Genomic DNA, 27,068 nt, shown 5'->3' with positions numbered 1-27,068 from the left:
ACTGGAATTCCCTGGGCTTGAGTCAGGGCGGCTCTGGGAGGAGGTGTGGCCTGTTTGCAGGTCAGTGGCCTGCATCCTGGAGGACATTAGTTGGCGTGGGAAGCTGCAGGGGCGGGCATGTGCTCTTGGATCTCAGTGCACAGGCCTGAGTCACCTGAAGCTTGTCACTCCTCCTGTCATTGATGTGGCCATTTCCACACTTTCACTAGCACTTGCCTATAGCAGAGCCAGAAGGACTGAGTTGCTGTCCCGCTGACCAACGACATTGTAGTTTCCACCCCAGCTGTGGCCGCTGCCCTCTGCCCTCCATGCCTTCTGTGTGTGTCCACCGCCTCTTGTTTAATCCTAGGCATGGGTGCTCTGTCTTAGCTCGGACCTTTCTGGTGTTCTCTGGGGACTTTGGCTGCTGGTCTACCTATTGCCAGTGGTTTTCTGTGTTGGTGGCAATCACTGGCCTTTGTCTCCACGGTTCTGTGGTTTCTCTTCTGTTACGTGAGTTTGTGTTATTTGCTGTTTTAAGTACCCTAGCCCTTCACAAGTAGGAGCGGGATGGGCAGGGAGTGTGGCTGCCCAGCCTTCTACAGTACCAAGTTGTCGCTGTCCAGCAGTGCAGCCCTTCTGAGAACAGGCAGTTCGTTTTAGCTTGTCTGTGAGACTGGAGAATGTGACCGAGGTGTGCGGTTTGGGCTGTCTAGCAATACCCAGGTGCGTCCAGGTGGGGACTCGGCACCTGAAACCATGATTGCTCATTCACCTGGTTGGGGAGGAGCGGGGAAGGCCTGTGGAAACTGGTTTTGGTATGGAGGTGGGGAGGTAGGTAGGGCAGGTGGGCAGAAACACGGGGAAACCTGGTGTGGCAGTCAGGTTCGCATTGCTGGTAGAAATCACCCAACCAAGAGCAGCTTCTGGGAAAAAGAGGTTTATTTTGGCTCACAGACTCGAGGGGAAGCTCCATAATGGCAGGGGAAAACGATGGCATGAACAGAGGGTGGACATCACCCCTTGGCCAACAATAGCAACAGGAGAGTGTGCCAAACACTGGCCTTTGGAAACTGGCTATAACACTCATAAGCCCGCCCCCAACAATACACTTCCTCTAGGAGGCATTAATTACCAAATCTCCATCAGCTGGGAACCTAGATTTCAGAACTCCTAAGTTTATGAGGGACACCTGAATCAAACCACCACATTCAACCCTGGTAAACTTTATAACCATACATAATGTAAAATGCAATGCATCCATCTAACTTTAAAAGTCCCCATAGCTTTTATCATTTCCAATGATGATCATACATCCCCATAGCCCAAGTTCTTTTAACTGAGCCCTAATACCAAAAAATAACCTCAAAAAACCCATGATGGCACAAAATAAACATGCACACTGAAGAAGATGCATTGGGCATAGCAAAGAAACATTCAGCCAATACATGATTTAAAACAACCAGGGCAAACATCAAACTCTGTAGCTTCAAGTCCAACAATCCTAGTCAGTGACAAATCTCCAAGTCTGATTAATTCTAACTAGCAATAAGTCTCTGGCATTCCAATTCCGCCCCTCCAGCTAGGCTACTCTCAGTCCTGGAAAACTTCATCAGGGCCGGCAGCTTTCCTTAGATAGCAGCCATTTCGTGGTTCCGGCATCTCTACTGGGTCTCCACTGTAAGCCATGGTTCATCCTCACGGTCCCATGGGGTCTCCATGCAGGCATCCAGCAAACCTGCTTCACACTGCCCATGGCCATTCCCAAAACACAAGACCGTGTTGCAAACTCAATGACCCTGTCTTTCCTGCATTTCTTTTTTTTTTTCTCTCAATTTTTATTAACATTTTTCCATGATTATAAAAATCCCATGGTAATACCCCCCCCCACTTTCCCCTTTGAAATTCCATTCTCCATCATATCCCCGCCCCCTCTCAATCATTCTACTTACATATATACAATACTAACCTATTAAGTACCCTCCTCCCTTTCTCTTCCTTTTATATCTCCTTTTTAACTTACTGGCCTCTGCTACTGAGGTTTTTCCTTCTCACGCAGAAGTCCGATCATCTGTAGCTATTTCCTGCATTTCTTATACTCCACAATACCAGGTAGGGTGCCAATTTGTTAATCCAGGGGGGAATAAAGCAAACTTTGAAGAACAGAACACTTCTTGAGTACTCAGGCCACTTCCAAAGAGTCTACATTCTTCCTGTTGCCCAGTGCAGGTCACCTGGCCCAATCTCAAAGGTTGTAATCTCTCAATTGCAGCTGAATGGGCAGCAGTTCACCCAAAGATTCTTTTTTTTCTGTGCCATATCCCTCCGCTCATACCAGTTTATTTCTACACAAAGCAACCCTGTACAACTTCTCAGGACACGGGCATAACAGCAAGCCTCGCACAAACTGGTAGCCCAGTCCAGGCAAAGCTCTTTCTCACCCTCATAAGCCAAACCTCACAGTCCATAGCTCTTAGTGCATTCAGGTCTTGCAGCTCTGACCAGAATAGTCCATCAAACTATACTTACAGCACTGTAGGGCATCTCTTAGGCCAAGGTTTCAAATCCTTCCACATTTCTCTTGAAAATCAGCTCCAAAAGGCCAAAGCCACACAGTCAGGTATCTAGCAGCAATCCCACTCCCCAGTACCACTACTGTTGTAGTCAGGTTCGCATTGCTGGTAGAAATCACCCAACCAAGAGTAGCTTATGGGAAAAAGAGGTTTATTTTGGCTTATAGGCTTGAGGGGGAAGCTCCACGATGGCAGGAGAAAATGATGGCATGAACAGAGGGTGGACTTCACCCTCTGGCCAACATAAGGTGGACAATAGCAACAGGAGAGTGTGCCAAACACTGGCATTTGGAAACTGGCTATAACACCCATAAGCCCACCTCCAGCAATATACTCCCTCTAGGAGGTGTTAATTCCCAAATCTCCATCAGTTGGGAACCTAACATTCAGAACACCTAAGTTTATGGAGGACACCTTAATCAAACCACCACACCTGGTACAGCAATATGTGAGGGAGGTATGGCCCTTCCTTGGCAGGTTGGAGCCAGAGGACACATAGGGCTGACCTTTGGCCTCAGGCATAGAGGTGAGGGAAGCTGGAATAGGCCAGCCCTGGATGCAAGGCCTGCCCAGGCTGCTTCAGAAGGAATGTTGGAAAGCTGGTCACTGATGTTGGGAATGGGCAAATGTTAAATGTCAAAGGGCAGCTTCCTTGATTGTTTTTTTTTAAATTTTTTTTGTTATTTTTATTAATTTATTTGAGAGTGACAGAGAGAGAAAGAGAGAGAGAGAGAAAGAGGCAGATAGAAGAGGGAGAGAGAAAGGGCACACCAGGGCTTCCAGCCACTGCAAACAAACTCCAGACGTGTGTGCCCCCTTGTGCATCTGGCTAACGTGGGTCCTGGGGAATTGAGCCTCGAACCGAGGTCCTGAGGCTTCACAGGCAAGCACTTAACCGCTGAGCCATCTCTCCAGCCCCCTTGATTGTTTTTTAACAATATATTTTATTTTAAAATTTATTAGAGAGAGAGAGAATGTGAACATGAATATGGAGGCACCAGGGCCTCCAGCCCCTGAAAACAAACTGCAGATGTGTGTGCGACCTTACGCATCTGGCTTTACATGGGTACTGGGGAATCAAACCTGGGTCCTTATGTCAGACAAGCACCTTAACTAAGCCATAAAGGAGAGGTTTTAAAAACTTTTTTTTATTGAGAACTTTAATTCATAAGTATACTGTAATTTGATTGTATTTCCATCCTGTTACATTCTTTGTTTCCCCACTCCCACTGCCATTCAGCTGTGCACCTACTCTTTCCAAGTAGTCCTTCCTGTTTTTTTATTTTTATTTTTTTGGTTTATTCAAGGTAGCGTCTTGCTGTAGCCCAGGCTAATTGAGAGAGAGAGAGAGAGGGCTGGGGGGGGGGGATATGAATGGGTGCTCCAGGGCCTCCAGCCACTGCAAACCAACTCCATACGCATGCACCATCTTGTACATCTGGCTTACGTGGGTCCTGGGGAATCGAACTGAAGTCCTTTGGCTTTGCAGGCAAATGCCTTAACTGCTAAGCCATCTTTCTAGCCATATACATATACATATATATATTTTAAAGATTTTATTTTTTACTTATTTGAAACAGAGAGAGAGAATGGGTATGCTAGGTTCTGTACCTACTGCAAATGAACTCCAGATGCATGTGCCACCTTGTGCATCTGGAAGTAAACATTCTTTTATTTTTTTTTGAGGTAGGGTCTCACTCTAGCTCAGGCTGACCTGGAATTCACTATGTAGTCTCAGGGTAGCCTCGAACTCATGGCATTCCTCCTACCTCTGCCTCCTGAGTGCTGGGATTAAAGTTATGTGCCACCATGCCTGGTATCCCAGCCATATTTTTTATTTTATTTTATTTATTTATTTTTGTTTTTTCAAGGTAGGGTCTCACTGTGGTCCAGGCTGACCTGGTATTCACTATGGAGTCTCAGAGTGGCCTTGAACTCAAGGTGATCCTCCTACGTCTCCCAAGTGCTGGGATTAAGGGTGTGCGCCACCACGCCCGGCTCCAGCCATTTTTTTTTTAAAATATTTTATTTATTGGGCTGGAGAGATGGCTTAGTGGTTAAGGCATTGTCTGTGAAGAAAGGATCCTGGTTCGATTCTCTAGGACCCACCTAAGCCAGATGCATAAGGGGGGGTGCATGTGTCTGGAGTTTGTTTCCAGCAGCTGGAGGCCCTGGCGTGCCCATTCTCTTCCTCTCTCTTTCTTACTCTCTGCCTCTTTCAAATAAATAAATAAAAATATATCCAAATATATCCTCTTTATTTAAGGGAGGATGGACGAATGAGCATACTGGGGCCTTTAGCCACTGCAAATAAACTCCAGATGCATGTGCCACCTTGTGTATTTGGCTTTACATGAGTACTAGGGAATCAAACCCAGGTCCTTAGGCTTTGCAGACCAGCACCTTAACCACTGACCCATCTGCCCAGCCCCTCTTTTCTATTTCAATGTCATCATTTTCCCCTCCTATTAAAACCTTTTCCATTTTTATTTATTTATTAGAGAGGAAGAGGGAGGAGAGAGAGGGAGAGAATGAATGAGAATGAGAATGAGAATGAGTATGGGCGTGCTAGGGCCTCCAGCCACTGCAAATGAACTCCAGACACATGTGCCCCTTTGTGCATCTGGCTAACGTGGGTGCTGGGGAATTAAACCTGGGTTCTTTGGCTTTGCAGGCAACTGCCTTAATTGCTAAGCCATCTCTTCAGCCCCTTTCCCTTCTATTATGCAGGTCTTTGGTAGGTGATGTTAGCCACTGTAAGATCATGAATACCACTGCCCCTTTGTGTCTGGAAATCAGTATTACAGTCCTCTCCTTCCTTTGGCTCCTGTATTCTGTTTGTCACCTTTCTGCAGTTGTCCCTGAGCCTTGGAGGATGTGATAGAGATGTCTCACTTAGTGCTAGATACACCACATCATTTCTTCTCAACACTTTGATAAAAGTTTTGAGTCATTCCAGCGGTCACCACCATCTGAAAAGAGAAGCTTTTCTAACCAAAAGTGAGAGTAGAATTAATATATGGGCATAAGCACCCATATTTAGAGAGCAGTTTGATGGGCACAATGTATCCATTTAGCTAGACAACAGTAATAGTTTCTTGCCTTGGTCTTATAACCTCACCAACCATAGACTTTTCAGTACCATGCATGAATTCCTTCCTTTGGAGCAGGCCTCAAATTCAATCAGAGAGCTGTTGGTTTCCCCTGTAATAGGCATGCCACCATTACACCAGTTGGTATACTTGGCCTGGCTGGTCAGTTTGTAGGACCCACCGCTGGGTAAGACTGTTGGTGATTTTTCTCCCAAAATGGCTTCCATGCCTCTTTCCAGTATCCTGAACAGTTAGTCAACAGGAAGGGGCTTCCAACTCAGTTCCAGCTTAATTTTTCAGTGTCGTGCAACCCAAGCCTGTGGTATTACTGTCTTGTTCTGATGGGCAACGGTTGCAGTCAAGTCGTATTGCTGGCAGAAATCATCTGAACAAGAGTAGCTTGTGGGGGGAAAAGGGTTTATTTTGGCTTACAGACTTGAGGGGAAGCTCCATGATGGCAGGGGAAAATGATGGCATGAACAGAGGGTGGTCCCCTGGCCAACATCAGGTGGACAATAGCAACAGGAGAGTATGCCAAACACTGACAAGGGGAAACTTGCTATAATACTCATAAGCACACCCCAACAATACACTGCCTCCGAGAGGCGTTAATCCTCAAATCTCCATCAGCAAGGAACCTAGCATTCAGAACACCTAACTTTATGGAGGGCACCTGAATCAAACCACCACATCCCGCCCCTGGCCCCCATAAACTGATAGCCATCATGATATAAAGTGCAGTGCATTCATCCAACTTTAAATGTCCCCATAGTTTTACTAAATCCCAGTGATGTTCAAACATTTCCACTGTCCAAGATTTTTTAAAAAATATATTTTATTTATTTAAGAGAGAGTGAGTGTGTGTGGGGGGGGGAGGGGGAGAGAGGGAGAGAGGGGGAAAGAAAGAAATAAAGAAAGAATGTGTGTGTCAGGGCCTCCAGCCGCTGCAAACGAACTCCAGATACGTGTGCCCCCTTGTACATCTGGCTATTGTGGGTTCTGGGGAATTGAACCTGGGTCCTTTGGCTTTGCAGGTAAACACCTTAACCACTAAGCCATCCCTCCAGTTCTAAACTGTTTTTTTTTTTTTAAGTGATTTATTTTTGTGCGTTTGCACGCATGTGGGAGTGACAGTGTTGGGGCAGGTCCTTGCTTCGCAGTCCATTTGTGGCAGGGTCTCCTTCCCGGATGTAGCTGTGCTGCTCTCCCTGTGCTCCCTGTCCTCCCCCCGCACCATCATTGTGGGATTATGGCTTTTATATGAAGTGTTTGGTTTCTGGTCAGGCATGGGAAGCGTAAGAGGTGAATGGCCAGCCCTCAAGGGGGATTACTGGAGACCATGGGGCTTTGGAGGTCACTAGCATGTGGGGAAGGAGACTGAGCCAATAACGATGTACCCTAGATCCTCCTGAGGTGGTGCTCGACACGGCCGTAAGTGTTGCATGTGCAAGTGGCAGGAAGTTGGCTGGTGGGTGCAACCAGGTTAGATGTGGGTGTGCTTTGCAGGACATCAGAACTCCTGGGAGTGGGGTAGGTCCCTCATCCTGTGGCTTTATGGAACTGGTGTTGGGTAGGGACCCCATGAGAAGTCTGTGCCCTGAGGCCAATCCAGTAGGTGACAGGCTTCTTAGCAGGTGAACCCTTGAGGGATGGTGGGTTGACTAAGGCACCTGTCCTTGGACCAGGCTAGGGTGCAGGCAGTTCCCTGTCCCATCAGGAGCGTTTGTAAGTATGAAAGGAAGGCATGAACTAGCTGAGCTGGATGCCAATGCCAGCTGGGGCCCTGTGGGCAAGGTGGCGAAGGTGCTTTGTTTCATCATTCACCCAGGAGCCAGTGACCCTCCAGGGCCCAGAAAAGGCCTTCCATTAGGTCTAACCACCATGCTTCCTTCTGAGCCCATCTGCAGAGCTCTTGTGGAGGATGAGGGGATGATGTGTGGTGCTGTGTGTGTGTGGGTGTCTGCATTCATTCTTGGCTGGCTCACCCCCAGCCTGTGCAGGTTGCGTGTGGAGGTCAGTTGACCACCTTTATGTTGGTTCTTGCCTGTCTACTTCCTTTGAGGTAGGTTTCTTTGTGTAGGGTTTCTGAGCATGACTTTTTTTCTGATTTATTTATTTATTTATTTTTATCAAAGACACTGGCCCCGTTTCTCTCCCACAAACACACGCCTAAGCTCCTGCAGTATGCCCAGCTGTGTGCAAGTTCGTTGTGGTAGCAAAGCACCGTGACTTCGGATCTCAGTGATTATACTTTAGCAGTGTCTCTCAGTTTACAAAACACTGAGCATGACTTTTTAAAAATACTGTATTTTTATTTATTAATTTGGGGTGGGAAAGAGAGAAAAAGAGAGAGAGAGAGGGTGAGAGATACAGAAATAGGCAGGTGGGGGGCTGGAGAGATGGCTTAGTGGTTAAGTAAGTGCTTGCCTGTGAAGCCTAGGGACCCCGGTTCGAGGCTCCATTCCCCAGGACCCACGTTAGCCAGATGCACAAGGGGGCGCATGCATCTGGAGTTCGTCTGCAGTGGCTGGAGGCCCTGCGCGCCCCCATTCTCTCTCTCTGTCTCTCTGCCTCTTTCTCTCTCTGTCACTCTCAAATAAATAAAAATAATAAACAAAAAGAGAAATAGGCAGGTGGGAGGGGAGCAAAAGGGGCGGGGAGAGAGAGAGAGAATGGGCATGATAGGTCCTCCAGCCACTGCAAACTCCAGATGCATGCATTCCCTTGTGCATCTGGCTTATGTGGGACCTGGGGAGTTGAACCTGGGTCCTTTGGTTTTGCAGGCAAGCACCTTAACCACTAAGCCATCTCTCCAGCCCCTGAGCATGATCTTTATAATGACTACATGGTGTGTAGACTCTTGAACATGGCCTTTGTATGGAGTATGTGTTGTGTGGTCTCAAGAACATGGCCTTTGTACTAGTACATGATGAGTAGACTCCTGTCTTTGTATGGTTTACATGGTGTGTGGACTCTAACATGGACTTCATATGAACTATATGGTGTGTGGCTCACAAGTGTGATTTTTATGAATAGTACCTGATATGTGGGCTTTTTTTTTTTTTAAAGCAGCAGGTTTCTTTATTGCAAGAGGCTTTTGAATGGTCTTCATAAGGACTGCATGGTGTGTGCGCTCCTGAGCGTGGTCTTCATAAGGACTGCATGGTGTGTGTGCTCCTGAGCGTGGTCTTCATAAGGACTGCATGATGTGTGGGCTCCTGAGCGTGGTTTTCATAAGGACTGCATGGTGTGTGTGCTCCTGAGCGTGGTCTTCATAAGGACTGTATAATGTGTGCGCTCCTGAGCGTGGTCTTCATAAGGACTGCATGGTGTGGTGGCTCCTGAGCGTGGTCTTCATAAGGACTGTATAATGTGTGCGTTTCTGAGAGTGGTCTTCATAAGGACTGCATGGTGTGTGCGCTTCTGAGAGTGGTCTTCATAAGGACTGCATGGTGTGTGCGCTCCTGAGTGTGGTCTTCATAAGGACTGCATGGTGTGTGCGCTCCTGAGCGTGGTCTTCATAAGGACTGAATAATGTGTGTGCTCCTGAGCGTGGTCTTCATGACTGCATGGTGTGTGCACTCCTGAGTGTGGTCTTCATAAGGACTGTATAATGTGTGCACTCCTGAGCGTGGTCTTCATAAGGATTGCACAATGTGTGTGGTCCTGAGCTAGATAGACTGGCTGGCCAGTGAGCCCAAAAGAGTCACTTTTGAAACCCTATCTTAAGAAACAAAACAAATCAAGGTTCTCTGAATAGTTTTAGTTTTTAGTGCTTATGTCTTTTTAAAAATGTTTTAAAAATATTTTATTTTTATTTATTTATTAGAGAGAGAGAGAGAGGGAGGGAGGGAGGGAGGGAGGGAGAATGAGCACTCCACGGCCTCCAGCCACTGCAAACAAACTCATGATGTGTGTGTCCCTTTGTACATCTGGCTTACGTGGGTTTGCAGGCAAGTGCCTTAACTGCTAAGGCCTCTTTCCAGACCATTTTTTTAAGGTAGGGTCTCACTGTAGCCCATGCTGACCTGGAACTCACTCTGTAGTCCCAGGCTGGCCTCTTAACTCACTGTGGTCCCCCTTCCTCAGCCTTTCAAGTGCTGGGATTAATGTGTGTGCCAAAAGGCCAGGCTTCTTATGTATGCTTTTTAAGAAACATTTACTAATTTATTTGAGTGAGAGAATATGAATGAATGTCTGTGTGGTATGTCAGGGCCTCTTGCCACTGCAAATGAACTCCAGGTGCATATGCCACTTTGTGCTTCTGGCTTTTTATGTGGGTATTAGGGCACTGAACACAGCAGCTTTTACAAGCAGGTGTCTTTAAATGCTGAGCCAGCTCTCCAGCCTGCCTTATGTGTTCTTTCTTATCTTTAAGTATTCATATTTTATGCAGTATACATGGTACTTCTAATGTTTCAGTGTCCATTGATTTATTGCTAGTATTTAAAAATATAACTGCTTTTTTTTTTTTTTGGCTTTTTGAGGTAGGGTCTTGCTCTGGCCCAGGCTGACGTGGAAATCACTATGTAGTCTCAGGGTGGCCTTTAATTCATGGCGATCCTCCTATCTCTGCCTCCTGAGTACTGGGATTAAAGGCGTGTGCCACCACACCCAGCTTTTTAAAACACAGACCTTACATCCTGTGGCTTTGCTGAAGTCATTGGTTCGTATGAATTTCTTGAGATGTCTTGGGCTCTTTCTTCAGACTTGACTACATTGTCATAATAGAGGCTTCCTTTTGTTCTGTTCTACTTCTTTTTTAAAAAAATACTTTATTTTATTTATTGTTTGAGAGAGAGAGGTAGATAAAATGGGCATGCCAGCACTTCCAGCTACTGCAGATGAGCTCCAGACGCATGCATCACCTTGTGCATCTGGCTTATGTGGGTCTTGGGGAATTGAAACTGAGTACTTTGGCTTGTAGGCAAGCACCTTAACCACGGAGCCATCTCTCTATCCCCTGTTACATTTTTTCTTTTTCTTTCTTCCATTTCTTGTTTTGCCTTACTGCATGGTCTATTCCAGTGTCACACTCAATAGTCATAGGAAGGGACGTGTGTGCCTTATTTGTGATCTGAGGGGGCAGTGTTGAGTTTTTTAGTGGTAGGTTTTGTTAGATTGAGGAATTCCTATTTGCCATAGGCCAATTAGTTTGCTGTGATCAAAATACCATAGTCGAGGGAGGGGGGCTTGGCAGCAACAGAAACTTACTTTTCATAGTCTTGGAAGCTGACAGTTCAAGATCAGGGCACCAGCTGATTTGGTGTATACTGGCTTTTGGTTGCCTTTTCATTGTGCTCTCATGTGGTGGGAGGAAGGGAGCAGGCTAGGGTCTGTTTAAGAAAGAGTTGAAAGCCAGGCATGGTGGTGCACGCTTTTAATCCCAGCACTTGGGAGGCAGAGGTAGGAGGATCACTGAGTTTGAGGCCACCTTGAGATTACATAGTGAGTTCCAGGTCAGCCTGGGCTAGAGTGAGACCCTACCTCAAAAAAAAAAAAAAAAAAAAAAAAAAGAAAGAAAGAGGTGAGGGCTGGAGAGGTGGCTCAGCAGTCAAGGCGATTGTCTGCGAAGCTTAAGGACCCAGGTTCAACTCTCCAGAATCCATGTAAGTCAGACACACAAGGTACCACTTGTGCATAAGGTCACCCATGTGCACAAGATGGCGCATGCTTCTGGAGTTATTACAGTGGGCCAATTCTCCCTCCCTCTCCAATAAAGAAAAGAGCACGAATCCCACTCCTGAGGACCCACCTAATTACCCCTTAACCTTCCAAAGGCCGGACCTGTGAACACCATCACCTTGGGGTTAGATGTCCACCTAGGCCTGTATAATATGGGCTACTGTTTCCAGCACCTTCTGTTCTTCATTGGTGAGCGTTCTTGTCTTGAACAGTATTTAATTTAGTCTGTATGGCTTTTCTTTTTCAGCCTTTTGTAGTGAGCTACATTCATTTAATTTTAAAAGTTAAATCTTGATACATTCCTAGGATGAACCCCAGCCGGTCATGAAATGTTGCTCCAGACTTCATGACCTTGCATATGTAAGCTCAGGAGGAGCGTTCATTTGCTTGTCCTTTGCTCTCTCTCAGTGTTCTTGGCTCTGGTTCATGTGAGTGCTGGTTGCAGAAGGGTAGTGCCTACTTCCTTCCTTATGTACCCCAGGGCTAGGGGTAGTTGACTCTGCTTCAGTCCTGAGCTCAGCCTATGCCACCTTCTGTGCCTCCTGGTGCCTTTGGCCATCCTTTTGGGAAGTGGCTCAAGTCTTTATGCCAGTTCTCTTTGGTGCCATTTCTAGGAGTAGGTGATAGGAATTTTGTCTGTCTGGTGCCCTTAGGGTTATGTATGAGCAGTAATTTCTTCAGCTTATGGCCAACTCTGGCCTTTTCTGTCCCTCCCTCCCATCCTTTCCTTCTTCTTCTCCTCCCTCCCCCTCCCCCTCCTATTCTCCTTCCCTCTCTTCCTCTCCCTTTCCCTCCCTTCCCCATAGAGTCTCATGAAGCTCAGTTGGCCTCAGACTGTCTGTGTAACTGAGACAATTTTGAACTTCTGATCTTCCTGCCTCCACTTCCTGAGTGCTGGATTGCAGGCCTGCATTACCAAGCCCAGTTTCCCATTGGATTTATTGATGCACCTTCTGATGAGCAGGTGCCCTGATTACCTCTCTTTCCTGGGACACCTTTCTGAGCCATCTCTTTATGTGCACCGTCAGGCTGGATGTCCCCTCTGGTGTTCGTTTTGTTGTGGAAGACCACGCAGGTGCCTTGCAGTTGGCTTCTTGTCTCTGCTCCCCTGCAGTGCAGAACTGCCCAGAAGCCCCATGCTGAGGTTGCTGGCCCTTCTGTTCATGTGGGGCTGAGAGTTCTGTGCTCACATGTCACCTGCATCCTGCTTGGCCTCCTCCCTCAGCTGTTGTACTGGGTTTGGAGAGCTCTACACCTCGGATTCAGTCTGACTTTCCATGTTGGTGTGGGATGCTGAGCATCTTTTTTTTTTTCTTTGATGTATAGGGTCTCACTCTGGCCCAGGCTGACCTCGAATTCACTATGTAGTCTCAGGGTGGCCTGGAACTCATGGTGAACCTCCTGCCTCTGCCTCCTGAGTGCTGGAATTAAGATGCTGAGCATCTTTTCATTGCTGTGGCCCATCTATTTCTTTGGGAGGTGTTTGTGCAGATATGTTCCACTCTTCATTTTCTTTCTGAGTAATGACAGCCCTGTGTGTTTTGGGAGCACACCCACTAGCTGTGTGTTTTCTGGGTCTGGGGAGAGCAGCAGCTGGAGTTGGAGGTTGTCTTCTTGTCTCCTTCCTCTTCTGTGGACCATGCTTCCGGTGTGGCTTGCCTCAGCAAAGTCATACACTGTCATCCTGCTGGAGTTCTGGTCGCAATTATGGAGGAGACAAGCTTTCTGCCTGTCCTCACCCACTAGTTGCTTGTCTATCTGTCTGGCTCTGCCTTTGCACTCTGGGCAGTGTGCTGACTTACTGACGCTTGTTGCACAGTCGCTGGAGCTTTCTGAGGTCTTGGAAACAGGCTGTATTGGCATCCAGCTTTCTTTCTCAAAGTTGTTTTGGCTGTCCTTGGCTTTCGTAGTCCCTGGCTTCTCTGTATGGACTTGAGCCTGGCCTGCTTGCGTCTGCTCTGCAGGCTGTGAGGCTGATTGGACTGTGTGTGCATCTGCAGGCCAGTGTGACCATGTTGTGGTCAACAGTGACAGCAGAATGTTTCTTGCTTCACATACCTGGGAGGGCTCCCCTTGTGCAGTAACAGAGGGAAAAACAGCTGTAAAGCCACCAGACTTCACCTGCTGCTGCCCACTGCAGTCTGCCCTCTTTGCCGGACTCTTTGTTTGCTCACCTGTCTTTTGTTGCATTTCCACCTGGGGCTGTGCTCTTCCTCTGTGCAGCCCTGGATCCTCAGAGGGCCAAGTCTGCTGGCTGTCCCTGTCTTCACCCTCTATGTTTCAGGGGTGATGGTGTGGCTGAGAGCTGACCCTTACCTGTGGGGAGCATGCCTGGACTCAGCAGCTTCTTGGAGGCTTCAGGATGAGGCTGCTTGCAGGTCTCCTCTTGAAATAGCTTCATTGTCTTTATAGCACAGAGGCTCCTGTGATAAATATGAGTGCACCTGGGAAGGAAGGGCCGTTTGTGTTCAGAAGGACTGCATTTGGGTGGTGTGTGTGTATGTGCATCCATTTGGTTGGTCATGTGGATTCTCTCCAGGATGTTTGGAAACCGGGAAGGTCTGTGGGTGGCTAAGGTTAACCCTACGTCATTAGCACCGGGCTCCTTGGTGGGCAACCATGCTCCCTGAGGACATCCCAGGGTTGCTTCTTTGGTGCCCTGTCTCTGATCGCTGCCTCCCTTCAGCTAGTCAAACTCCTGCTTTGAGAAGAAGCAGGCCCTTCTACTGAGCCTCACAGGTCACCATGCCCGCGCTCACTGTGCCTGTGAGCAACATCTTTGTCCTCGAAGCCTTGGGGGTCTGTACCTCCCAGACCCACATCACCTCACCCTTCTGATCTGTGCACCAGTCACGTCTGGCTTCAGTCTGTGTTTCCTGTGCCGACTCAGGGCTTGTGATTGCTGCCCAGGCTTGTTGTATGGAGGCTTCCGCCCGCCTGACCTCTGGGGATGCTGGCACTCTCCTGGTGCTGGTCATGTACATCTCCGCCCCCATCTCAGAGCAAATCTCCTTTGCATGCAGTCCTGTGTGCTTTGTGTCTTGGTCTTCTAAACTCCCACCCCTGTCCCAGTGATGGCCCTCTTTAGAAGATGCCTTGTTTGAAGCTGGGTGTGGTGGCACTTGCCTTTAATCCCAGCACTCAGAGGCAGAAAGAGTAGATTACATAGTGGCCTGAGCCTACAGAGTGAATTCCAGGCCAGTCTGGTCTAGAGTGAGACCCTGCCTTGAAAAACAAAAACAAACAAAAAAGCCTGTCTGAGATGAGCATCTGAAATGTTTCTTACACTCTTGGCTCAGGAGTGTGTTGGGTGTTGCTGTCTACTCCATCCCAGAGCCCTGGCATGTGTGTGATCTGGTCTGTCTCTGGAATGATCAGTGGTGTGAAGCCCTGTGTGGCCTGGCACTCACCTTCTCTTTCTAGCCTTGACATGGCCAGAGCCCTGCCACTAGTACCTGCCCGGGACACCGCTACTCTGTAATCTGCTCTTTGGCGTTTCCATTGATCTCCTATTGGGTCCTCTGAATTTCTCGTACCTTCTTTCCCTGCTTCGTACCTCCTCCTTTCTTTCTGTAGTGTCCTTCCATAGAGCGCCCTGGGCTATCACTTGGTCATCCTGTTGGTTTATTTTAGCTGTGGTATCAGACATTCTGATGCATTTTAATAGGGTTGTCCCAGATGGTTGAGGCCTGTTCTTGCAGGGGCACTCCGAGAGCCTCCTCATTTAGAATGGCTGGAGAAACTGGGTGATACTAGCTTAAATGAAGAGTTTAGCCAGAGGTCAGGGGGGCTGGTCTCCACTATGATGGATTGAGCTTTAAGGGCTGGCTGGCACTGAGACCCTTTGGACCAGGGGACTCCCGCTGGCCGAGGGGACATAGGGTGCCAGCTCCCCAGCTTGTACTCCTAAAGGCCTGTCCTTTGCAGCGGGGATAGACACACACTCTACAGTGACACCGACCGTGGCCACACAGAATCTCTGCGACATATTGCCAGTCTGGTGTTGGGCTCAGAGAAGTACTTGCCACCTGTGAGCTGGCTCCAGTTGCACGGAGGAACTCTGGAGCCCCGGAGGAGAGTGGCATGTTGTTATACGAGCAAGTAGATATGAACATGAAGCTGTAAAAGTTCTGTTTATGCCAGGCATGGTGGTGCACACCTTTAATCCCAGCGCTCAGGAGGCGGAGGTGGGAGGATTGCCATGAGCTTGAGTCCACCCTGAGACTACATAGTGAATGAATCCAGGTCAGCCTGGGCTAGAGTGAGACACTACCTCGAAATAAAAAAAAAATTGTTTAAAGTGAAACACAGTGGAAAAATAACAGGGCCTATGAAGATTATAGTTGAGAGGATTGGAGGGCTGGAAATGGAAGGCTGGGCAGATGTTTCAAGGGACAGTGGACATGCAGAGATAGGGTGGACCCTCACACTACGTGTCCTAGGCAAGCCTCACCGAGGGCCATCCAGAGTTCTGCATGATGGTGTGAGTGAGGGTCATGTCTTTGAGGGAGGGAGGCCTGGGCCGGGTGCCAGGCCTGGTGTGGGCTTGCAGCCACGGACTCATGTCCAAGCCTCCAGCTTCCTGCAGTCATTGCTGTGCGTGGTTAGGCACTTTCCTTTGCACTACTTGCACAGCTCCTGACCTCCTTTCACTGTTCACTGCCTGCCAGGCCTGCTCTTCCCCATCGTGTTGGAGTTGATTCTCAAGGTTCTCAATGGAGTATGGATGTGCCACCTCCGCTTCTCCCTCCCAATGGAGGCTGGGTGAATAGAGCCATGGTGACCAGCTTTCTTTGGAGAGCCCTGTTAGTCCCTGATGAATTTGTAGTGGGGGACCCCATGGGCTGGCCAGGCAGCTCTGGATGAGTTTCCATACCTACTGGCTGTGGTGTTTGTGAGGAGGTGAGGGGGGGACCATCTTGGGGCAGTGTTCAGGGTGGGTGGCTGCTCCTTCCCTAGCAGCTCATGAGTCGTGCCAGTCATGCAGATGCAGACGAGAGGCTGGAGGAAGGAACGATGGCCACCACATGCTGCATGGAGAGACATGCCACCTGCATGGTATTTAAAAGCTGCTCAGTGTGATACTGAACAGCACTTCATTGCTGCTGTATGGGTGGCTGCTGCACCCACTTGGCTGTGTGAAATGAGCTGTGGAATGAGAGCTGTGCTGTGGTCACAGATCTGTGCATGGCAGGCGTCGTCTCAGTGTTGCCTGTGCTTGTTTTTTCTTTTGTTAGGACTGGTGACTGTGACACCATAACCAGGGCAGTGCAGACCATGGCTGTGGGTACTCTTTGTTAGGGGCAAACCTCAGGTCTGCCTAAAAGGGGTGTTTCCATAGAGCTGCTGTGGCTTGATAGCTGTGTGTTTTCCTCTGTATCCACTTCCCTGCATTTTCTCAACTTACCAGCTCATACCCAAGACTTGCTTACAGTCATGTGTTCACTTTCTGGCAGAACTTTATTTTTTTCTTTCGTTCTTTCTTTTTTTGAGGTAAGGTTCACGCTAGCCCAGGCTGACCTGCAATTCCCTATGTAGTCTGAAGGTGGCCCCCTAAATCACGGTGATCCTTCTACCTCTGCCTCCCAAGTTCTGGGATTAAAGGCGTGGGCCACCTAGCCTGGTGTGGCAGAACTTGTGAATCAGTTTCCAGTTTTTGCCCTAAATGCATTACCTTGGCTGTGCCAAGAAGCATATGGGCCCTGACCATGAGGGAGGCGGCCTCATCCTAGGCCTGTAATACAGCTCAGTCACTTAACCTTCCCCCTTTTATATGTTCAAAATGTTAAGAGTTTTTAGCTGCTTGATGAATATGATGAATATGAAAAATTCCCATAAACTTTTAAAGAGAAAAGGCAACTGATAGGTAACATCTTGTCATTGCTGGCCTGTTTAGCAGATTCTAGTTGGATGTAAACTGTGGCCACTGTTATTCTTGGCCATGTGGTGGTTGAGCCTGACAGTTTAATAACTCCAGAGTTGCGTTGCTCTGGTTTTGTTGCTCCTAAGGAAAACTCGCATTTGACCCAGTGCTGCATGCTGTACATTGGCTTGAGCTCATGATTAGGTGAGTGGTGGGTCTTGGAATGAATTGCAGTGGATGGTGGGTCGAGAAGATGGCACAGAGTGTTCACCAGGCTGTTGTTGTAGGATTCCAGTGTGGGGGCCATCTCATTCTTCTGTTGCTCCTACCAGTCACCTCTGGTGGCAGTGCAGCCCACGACCTGGGCAACCTGTGCAAATGCTGTTTGAACAAGTGTGATACCTCTGACAGCCTCTGAGGCTTTTGGTCCATTAGTGCTTGAGCCCCAGGGTTAAGGTTTCAGTAGAGTGAATTCTTTCAGTTTTGAGTTTTGCTTGTTGGTTTGTTTTGAAAGGGATGGTCTAGAGGGGGGCTCATTCTCATATTGGGCAAAACTGTCGCTTTTTTGATCAAGAATTTAGTGAGTCCAGGAAGAAGGCTCATACCTTTTTCTTGGTAGTGTTCACCCCCCCCCCCCCCACCGAGGTAGGGTCTCACTGTAGCCCAGGCTGACCTGGAATTCACTATGTAGTCTCAGGCTGGCCTCAAACTCATAGCAGTCCTCCTACTTTTGCCTCCTGAGTGCTGGGATTGAAAGCATGTGCCACCATGCTGGGCTTTAGTGTGATGTATTTTGAAAGAACCTAGAGCTTGACAGCATCAGAGACTCTTTCAGAACTTGTACAGTTGTTCCAGCTTATTCCCCCTAGAGGAGAACCCAGGGTTTGTTTTTAGACTATAGGACGATAGGGCGTTTCGGCCTCCTTTCTTCACTGAGCCTCCTGTTTTCAGTGAGGGGAAGGCGAGGCTGTGGAAGCTGCTGGCATGTGTGTCACTTTCCAGCAGGACTGTGCTGTGGGGCTAGGCCATCTGCTGAGGGTGTCCGTAGCCCTCATGCGTCAGACTACTCTGGGAAATGAGAGTGAAGAGCGGTGTGTGTGCAACTGTCTCTCCTGGGAAGTTACAAGTGCTGGTTTGGAAGCCAAAGTCAAAGTCAACCTGGCTGGTAGAATTTGCTTTCCCAAGATCTTGCTGGAGAATCTGGACGGGAAATGGCCAGTCCTTCCTGTCCTGGTTGCTGTGGACAGTGCCTGTGTACTGTGTATCCTGGGCACCTGTGGACCGTACTGCTCCCACAGCTCACCAGAGGGGTCTCCTCACAGGAGCAGTAGACCATTCACTGGCTGTTTGGTTTGAATGACCTGGAACATCTGGCTAGGGAGACATGGCCCTGTGTACTGTAGAAGTGGTCATGCCCTGTAGGCAGAGGCAGTACCCCAGGACTATGGCATACTTCAGTGCTTTGCACAGACAGCTGTGGGGGTGGGGGTGGGCTCAGAGCGCTTGCCCAGCATGCAGGCTCATGGGTAGCGGGGGTGTACCCTGAGGGGCACCTGCCACTCAGTGAGTGTGGACAGGACAGGAAGTTGGTGGTTATGTGCTTGCTCAGGCCTCCACATCTGGGAAGCGTGGCTTGTGGGACAGTCATGTGGGTTGAAGCTGTGGTTATGGAGTGTGGCTTTGCCGGTGAGAGGAGTGAGGGCTCTGGCTGCCCTCCTGTGCTCACACTGCACTATCTCAGCTGCTGAGCTGTGGGCTCTGCTGCCTCCTGTGGTTTCTCTCAGAGCTGATAGGCCCCTTGGTCCCAGGCTTCCTCCTGTGGAGCAGGGAGCTCATCCTGACGCCAGCTCTCATTTGTCCCCCCAGGAATGGTCCTCGTGCGGAGTGAGAATGGGCAGTTGTTAATGATCCCTCAGCAGGCCCTGGCACAGATGCAAGCCCAGGCCCATGCCCAGGCCCAGCCTCAGAGCACCATGGCACCCCGTCCTGCAACCCCCACAGGTGCTCCACCTGTCCAGATCTCCACCGTACAGGTGAGTGCGTGCATGGCCTGACGTGGAGGGCTCTGGCTCTCACCTATTCCCCACCAGCATGCACACTGGAGGGATGCTCGAGCAAAGGTGTGCTCCATGCGAGTGGGTGCCTTTGTGCCACATGTCCATATGACCGGCCCTTAAGAGAGGATGCGAGACAACAATTCTGGTCTTTCTCCTCTTGGCTGTTACTGTTTGCTCTTGGAGGAGCTGGCTTAGTGGCCAGTACTTAACACCCTGGCTGAGTGGGTTAGAGTAGACACATGGAGCCAGCTGTCCTGGCTGAACTCTGGCCTTCCCTGTTACCACCTGTGGGTTCATCTTCCTGTGATTCAGTGTCCTCCTATGTAAAGGACAGATCCCGCTGATACACAGCTTACGGCTCTGAGCTTGCCATGAGATCTGAACTTGTTTGAAGTGCTGGGAGTATGGAATAAAGCCAAGGCTGGCGAGTGTCCACAGCTGTCACCTGGTAGTTTGAAAATTCACAATGCTGCCTCCCCAACCCCCAAGCCTTGGAGTCACAGATTGTGACCCTGTGCTATTGGGGAGGATGGACTCCATTCCTAGTGTGCATCACTTCTTGTCTAGCACCATGGACTTATGAGCAGGTGTGCCTGCCAGCACCTTTTTCCATGCCTTTTGCCCAGTGTCATTCCAAGTTGGCTGGCAGCTAAAGAGATGGCCACAATGATCTTGATAAGTCCACGCTCCCTTTGGGGTCACCCCTCTGTCCTGTATATGGGCATGCACACACTGTGGGCAGACAGAGTCCCCGTCGGAAATGACACCGAACAGCTCCCTTGAGGTCTGCAGTGTTGTGCCCCCAGTAGGAAGTGTGCACTCGGCCTCATACATTCTCTTTGGTGGTGGGCTGAGCCTCCCCAGCCGACTGCTGCACCTGTGCTCACACTTCCCAGCAGGCTCAGGTCTCAGGACCTCTTCTTCCTGGTAGCCCCCGAGTTTCCCTTTTGAGGCCCATGGCTAGAATCCAGGCGTCTCCATCCCTTTTCAGTGTGGGTCAGGAGAACTCCCAAGATTGAGCACCATGACTGGCTTTCCAATAGTCTGCTTCCTTTAAAGATTGTTGTTGGTAGACTTTATTAAAGAAGCCCATGATTGATTTATTTAAGAGAGAGAGAGAAAAAAAAAAAAAAACAGAGGGGGGGAGGGAGGGAGAGAGAATGGGTGCCAGGCCCTCCAGCCACTGCAAACGAACCCCAGATGCATGTGTCACCTTGTGCATCTGGCTGTATGTGGGTCCTGAGGAATCAAACCTGGATCTTTAGGCTTCACAAACGCCTTAACTGCTAAGCCATTTCTCCAGCCTGCCCATTATATTTTTAAGTTATTCTGTAAAGATTTTTTTTAAAGATACTTGTTTGTTTATTTATTTGGGGGAGAGAGAAAGAGACAGATAGAGAGAATGGATGTGCCAGGGCCTCTAGCCACTACAAATGAACTTCAGACGCATGTACCACCTTGTGCATCTGGCTTATGTGGGTACTGGGGAATTGAACCTGGGTTCTTAGGCTTCACAGGCAAGTGCCTAAATTTATTAAATTTTGATCATACACTTTTACTTTGGTTGGAAAGTGTTAGACTTGGGGTGGCTTCTTCGAGAGTTGGGAGGAAACTGAACCCACCTAAATGCATGAGTTACATGTTTAAGAGTTAGTTTTGTAGGGGAAGGTGGGGGTTACTTTCCCTTAGTAGCTCCTAACTTCTTTTTCAGGCTCCTGGGACACCTATTATTGCACGGCAGGTGACCCCAACTACCATTATTAAGCAAGTGTCTCAGGCTCAGACCACGGTACAGCCTACTACTACCTTACAGCGCTCCCCAGGAGTACAGGTAAGAGGTGATGGCATGGCTCATTGGCAGGGCTTCAGGGTTGACATAGCATGGTTTCTTTGATGCAGACACTAGGCTTCAGGAGTTTTTATATTGGGGACCAAGTTGACTTTGAGGAGGAGGGCTGCCCATGCAGATCGTGATTTTTTTTTTTTCCTTTAACAGGAAATACAGGACAGATCCTTTTCTTTAAAAACCACACTGACTTTAACACCACTAGCACTGTAAAAGCTTCTTATGATAAGTAAATTAAAAATATCATTGGGGGGATGGAAAGATGACTTAGTGGTTAAGACATTTGCCTGTAAAGCCAAATGACCTGGTTGCAACTTCCCAGTACACATGTAAAGCCAGATGCATAGTGGCTCTTGCGTCTGGAGTTTGCTTGCAGTGACTGGAGTCCCTGATGTGCCCATTCTCTCTGTCTCTCTCTGCTTGCAAATGAATAAAATATCAATGAAGCTAAGGAAGTGGGTTAGTGGTTAAGAGAACTTGGAAGGGCCTGAGACAACCTGTGCCTCATTCCCCAGTTCCCCTATAAACTGCTGGGCATGGCCACCCATGTCTGTAACCTCAGTTCTCCTGCCTTGGTGGGAAGAGACTGGAGAATTACTGGGACTTGTTGACCAAACACACGGCACATACAATGTGTATATACTACGCACATATCATGACACTCATTGTACCACATATACCACTTTAACATATTTATTTACTTATTTATAAGAGAGAGAGAATGAGCACATGAGGGCCTTTTGCCACTGTAAGTGAACTCCAGGTGCATATGTCACTTTGTGCATCTGGCTTTACATGGGTACCGGGGAATTGAACCCTGACTGGCAGGCTTTGCAAGCCAGTGCCTTTAACTGCTAAGCCAGCTCTCCAGCCCGATACCACTTTTAACATCTGACATGGCGTTCTGAGGTCAGGGAGCCTGTGATGAGGAGAGCCTGTGACTGTATCCCTTGGCCCCATCAAATATTTGTGATGAGCATCATGTCCCGGATGGTGTTTGCTCTGGGTGTGCAGAGATCTCTGTCTTCTGTGGTGTGCTTGTAGGTGAGCTGAAGGAGGTTCAGCTGGCTTCCCACTCTCTCTGCCTTCTGCTTGCTTCCAGACCACACTGCCTCCATGTGGCCTGCAGCCATACAGCACCTTCCTCGAAATATTAAGCCTTTTTCTGTTTTTTTTTTTTTTTGAATTAGGGTCTCACTGTGCATACTTGGCCAGCCTGGAGCTTGTTGTGTAGAACAGGCTTGCCTCACACTGGCTGCAGTCTGCCTCTGCCTCCTGAGCGCTGGGGGTTGTTTGTTTTTAAGTCTAAGTCTCGTGCTCCACCGACTGAGCGAGCCAGGCAACCCTGGGTTGTTTGTTTTTAAATAGTTTCTTAGGCCACAACAGGGGAGAGTGTTTCATACTGTGGTCTAGTGCAGGCCAGTGCCTGAAGTGCAGCCTCTGGCTTATGAAGTCATAGAAGAGAACAGTTTGTGTGCCAGCTACTTCCTTTGTGGCAGAGGGGGATGCAGGTGTCCAGGGTGGGGAAAGGGCTGGCCAGGGAGACACATCTGGTTAGGGCAGTGGTCCTTGCGGGGTGGGAGCATATGGAAGCAAAGAGGCACAAAGGTAGACGCTGACAAGCATTGGCCCCTGATGCCCTTGCTGCGTGCGCCTAGATAAGAGCCTGTCAGTGGATGAGTGTGGCACCTCCTTCTCAGTGGGAACCTGAGGTGGGTAGTGGGCTTTAGGACAGCCTCACAGTTGGACTCTTCTCCCTCATTGGAGTATGTACATCTCAATGCTTCCCTTTGGGGTGCAAACATCAGAAGAGTGGTTCTGCCTCAGGTAGCTGACGGCTTGTAGACAGGTCTGTGCACTTGAGTGCCAGGAGCCCGGGAGATGTAGGGTTTCTGGTAGGAACTGCCAGTGCTGCATTTGGCTGATTGAAACATCTGTTTTTCTGATTTGGGGGTTTCTGAGAAGGTAGTGAATTGTGTCATGCTTAGTGATAACAAATTTGTTGAAATAGGTCAACATTCTCCTCTCAGCATGAGATGTGCACTCCTAGGGCCCATAGAAGTCAAGTGAGGTGAGGTGAAACACCTGGGGGGAGACACGGGTCCTGGATAGTCTTGGGTGTCTCCACTTACTGAGGCCACCTCTTGGTGTGCTGCTTCACGCTCTGTTCACACGAAGTCTTATTTGGTGGTTTCCAGTCACGAGGGCAATGCATGCCTGGCACATGGAGATGCTCATCACCTCTGAATGTCGGAGTAACCTGGGGTGGTGGGAGAGGCCTGGAAGCAGATCAGTGCTGGGCAGCTTCCTTCGTTAGCCAGGGCTGAGTGCCCTGTGAGAGCTGAGGGTTTGCCTCAGGCGGCCCTCTAGTCCCAGAGAGGTTCCTTGCTCCCAGCTTCAGAAGTTGTGAAAAAGTAGTGTTTAAACCGGAGGGAGGAAATGTTGACAGCTAGAAGTATAAATTGGAAAAGGACTCGTTTAAAAATCAGCAAATATTTGCATCATGATTATTCAAGTAAACAAATCTTGGGAATTTGACCACTGCCCAGTGGTTTGGCTCACCTGAATTGTTGTTTGACATCTGGCTACCCCTGTGCTTAGCAAGTGTCCCTGAGTCTGGCCAGGCAGCACCTCTCTGGTGACAGTCACTTTGTCCCTGTACCTCCTTTTGGCGTGGTGTGCCGCAGCTCACTTCTGCAGAGTAGGTGTATTTGGTGGAGCAGGAGCCCCTCCCTGCCCTGGTGCTGTGCAGCCTTGAGCTGGCAAGGTGTGTTTTCAGGCAGAACTGAGTTCTCTCGGGCTCTGAGGTAGGAGCTGGTCTGATTACCCAGTACTCTGAGCCTATCCCTCTGATGGCCGTCTGCCTCTGGTGTGGGCTGTTTACTCAGGCTCTAACCACACTTCCCTGGCACTCAGCACTTAGGCCTGGGTCTGCCATGGTTGCCCCTGGTTGCCGTGAGTGGCCCCGGGGGAGTGATTGGCTGGCACTTGCCCAGATGTTTGGACTTCCCTGCTTCTCTAGGAAGTGTGTTATTTCCCAAGACTGGGGGTCAGGGTCTTATGTTGGTGGTGGGAAATGGATTCACTTTGTGTTTTGGACTCTTGCAGCCTCAACTTGTTTTGGGTGGTTCTGCCCAGACAGCCTCACTTGGGACAGCAACAGCTGTTCAGACAGGGACACCTCAGCGCACAGTCCCAGGGACCACCACCACCTCCACAGCTGCCACGGTGAGAACTAACCTCCAGGGACAGCCCATTGTTGATAGTGGGGGTAGAGGGACCTAATAATGGCTTGGGGCCCACACTTCTTGCTTCCTCCAACTTAGAACACTGTCTAGCACAGAAGGGAACCTATAGCCTCTGATCTGTAAGAGCTTGGGGCCTTGCCTTCTCTTTGTGGCATGGGACCTCTGAGGGGTGGTAACAAAGGGCCCTTGATGACCTACGTGAGCTCTTGGATCCCGTAGACATCTGTGGAACTCATGCTCGGCTGCTGAGTGCCTGCATTCTATCACTACCTCTCCTTCAGGAACTAAATCTTCAGATAGGGAAGCTCATGGCTCCCCATCCCCACCTCCCACGGTGTCTTGCTGTAGCCCAGGCTGGCCTTGAACTCAAAGTAATCCTCCTACCTCTGCCTCCTGAGTGCTGGGATTAAAAACGTGTGCCACAACGCCCGACACGAAGCTCATGGTTCTTGTCAAGTGCTTTTCACCATTTCTAGGAGATGCCTTAGGACCCAGTCCCCCTGTGCACATCTAGGTAGATGGTAGCTGCTTCTGACAAGTAGTGTTATATGTCAGCATTTTCGCAGATGTGACCGTCCATATTGTGGTCACCTCGTTGGTTGCTGAACTGAGAGAGACAGGCTTGGTGGCCTTTAGAGTGGCTGGCTGTCCTTCTGAGCAGCAACTGGCTCATGCCCCGTCAGCCCTCCTAAGGGGTAGCATACTTGAAAGACAGAGGCAAAACTTACAGGCTTTTTTGACTACAGAAATTTCAGTGCAATGAGAACCCTTTTCATCTCCTATGACTTGTATCTTTTAATGCAGGAAACTATGGAAAATGTGAAGAAATGTAAAAGTTTTTTATCTACATTAATAAAACTGGCTTCATCTGGTAAACAGTCTACGGAGACAGCAGCTAATGTGAAAGAGCTAGTACAGAATCTGCTGGTAAGGAACTTGGGTGGGCAGGGGAGGCCTGGGAAGGTCTTGAGCGGGATGTGTGCACCCGTCAGGGAGCTTGCTTGCTCAGCTTGAGTGGCCTAGGGCCAGTGCACCAACACTCCTGCTGCACTTAGACTGCTCTCATGGGGCCACTTGTAGTGCAAAGGAGGGAGGCTTGGGAACCTCCTTCGTAGCAGCAATTGGCTGTCACCTGAGGTTCACAGGGTGTTATAGTCCGGTTTGCGATGCTGGTAGAAATCACCCAACCAAGAGCACTTTGTGGGAGAAAAGAAGTTTTATTTTGGCTTACAGGCTTGAGGGGGAAGCGCCACGATGGCAGGGAAAATGACAACATGAGCAGAGGGTGGACATCATCCCCCTGGCCAACATCAGGTGGAAAATAGCAACAGGAGAGTGTGCCAAACACTAGCAAGGGGGAACTGGCTATGACACCCATAAGCCCGTCCCCAACAATACACTGCCTCTAGGAGGCATCAATTCCCAAATCTCCATCAGCTGGGAACCTAGCATTCAGAACACTTAAGTTTATGGGGGACACCTGAAACAAACCACCACATTCCACCCCTGCCCACATAAACTGATAACCATACATAATGTAAAATGGAGTGCATTCATCCAACTTTAAAAGTACCCGTAGTTTTTTTTTTTAATCAATTCCAGTGGTGTTCATACATCCCCAGAGTCCAAGATCTTTTAACTGAGCCATAATAACCAAAAAAAATCCTCAAAAACCCCATAATGGCACAGAATAAACATTCACACTGCAGAAGATCGCATTGGGCAATGTAAAGAAATACTCAATTGAGCAATACATGATTTAAACAGGGCAAACACCAAACTCTGTAGCTACAAATCCAACAACTCTAGCCATTGATAAGTCTCTAAGTCGCATAATTCTATTCAGGAATAAGTCTCTGGAGTTCCAATTCTGCCACTCCAGCTAGGCTACTCACAATCCCGGAAAACTTCATCGGGCCTACAATTTTCCTCGGCAGCCATCTCGTGGTCCCGGCATCTCCAGTGGTTCTCTACTGCAATCCACGGTTCATCCTCACGGCCCCATGGGGTCTCCATGCAGGCATCCAGCAAACCTGTTTCACACTGCCCATGGCCATTCCCAGAACACAAGACCATGTTGCATACTCAGTGACCCTCTCTTTCATGCATTCCTTATACTCCACAATACCAGGTAGAGTGCCAATTTGTTAATCCAGGGGAGAATAAAGCAAACTTTGAAGAACAGGACACTCCTTGAGCACTCAGGCCCCTTCCAAGGAGTCTGCATTCTTCCTGTTGCCCCAGTGCAGGTCATCTGGGCCAATCTCAATGGTTGTAATCTCTCAAACAATTTGCAGGTGAATGGGCAGCAGTTTAAGCCCATAGATTCCATTTTTTTCTGTGCCATGTCCCTCTGCTCACACCAGTCCATTTCTATGCAGTGCAACCCTGCACAACTTGTCACACAAACTGCTAGCCCAGTCCAAGCAAAGCTCTTTCTTATCCTCATAAGCCAAACCTTACAGTCCATAGTTCCTACTGCATTCAGGTCTTTCAACTCTGACCAGAATAGTCCATTAAGCTGTACTTACAGCACTGCAAGGCCAGGGTTTCAAATTCTTCCACATTCCTCTGGAAAATCAGCTCCAAAAGGCCAAAGCCACACAGTCAGGTGTCTATCAGCAACCCCACTTCTTGGTACCACTTTGCTGTTGTAGTCAGGTTCACATTGCTGGTAGAAATCACCCAACCAAGAGCAGCTTGTGGGGGTCGGGGAGGTTTATTT

The 27,068-nt window shown here is 48.9% G+C and overlaps 1 protein-coding gene across 1 annotated transcript in view; it reads left to right on the top strand.

The window, feature by feature from the left end:
* Positions 1-27,068, top strand: part of Taf4 (TATA-box binding protein associated factor 4) — an 81,331-nt gene that overhangs the window by 13,245 nt on the left and 41,018 nt on the right. Inside the window, exons 2-5 of the mRNA XM_012951428.2 lie at positions 19,059-19,225; positions 20,961-21,080; positions 24,204-24,323; positions 25,148-25,270. Of these exons, the coding sequence (XP_012806882.2) occupies positions 19,059-19,225; positions 20,961-21,080; positions 24,204-24,323; positions 25,148-25,270 (530 nt within the window). The remainder of the gene's footprint in view (positions 1-19,058; positions 19,226-20,960; positions 21,081-24,203; positions 24,324-25,147; positions 25,271-27,068) is intronic.

Source organism: Jaculus jaculus, chromosome 8 (assembly GCF_020740685.1).
Source record: "Jaculus jaculus isolate mJacJac1 chromosome 8, mJacJac1.mat.Y.cur, whole genome shotgun sequence".
NCBI classification, from domain to species: Eukaryota; Metazoa; Chordata; class Mammalia; order Rodentia; family Dipodidae; genus Jaculus; species Jaculus jaculus.
This window is presented reverse-complemented; position numbering and strand designations above follow the sequence as displayed.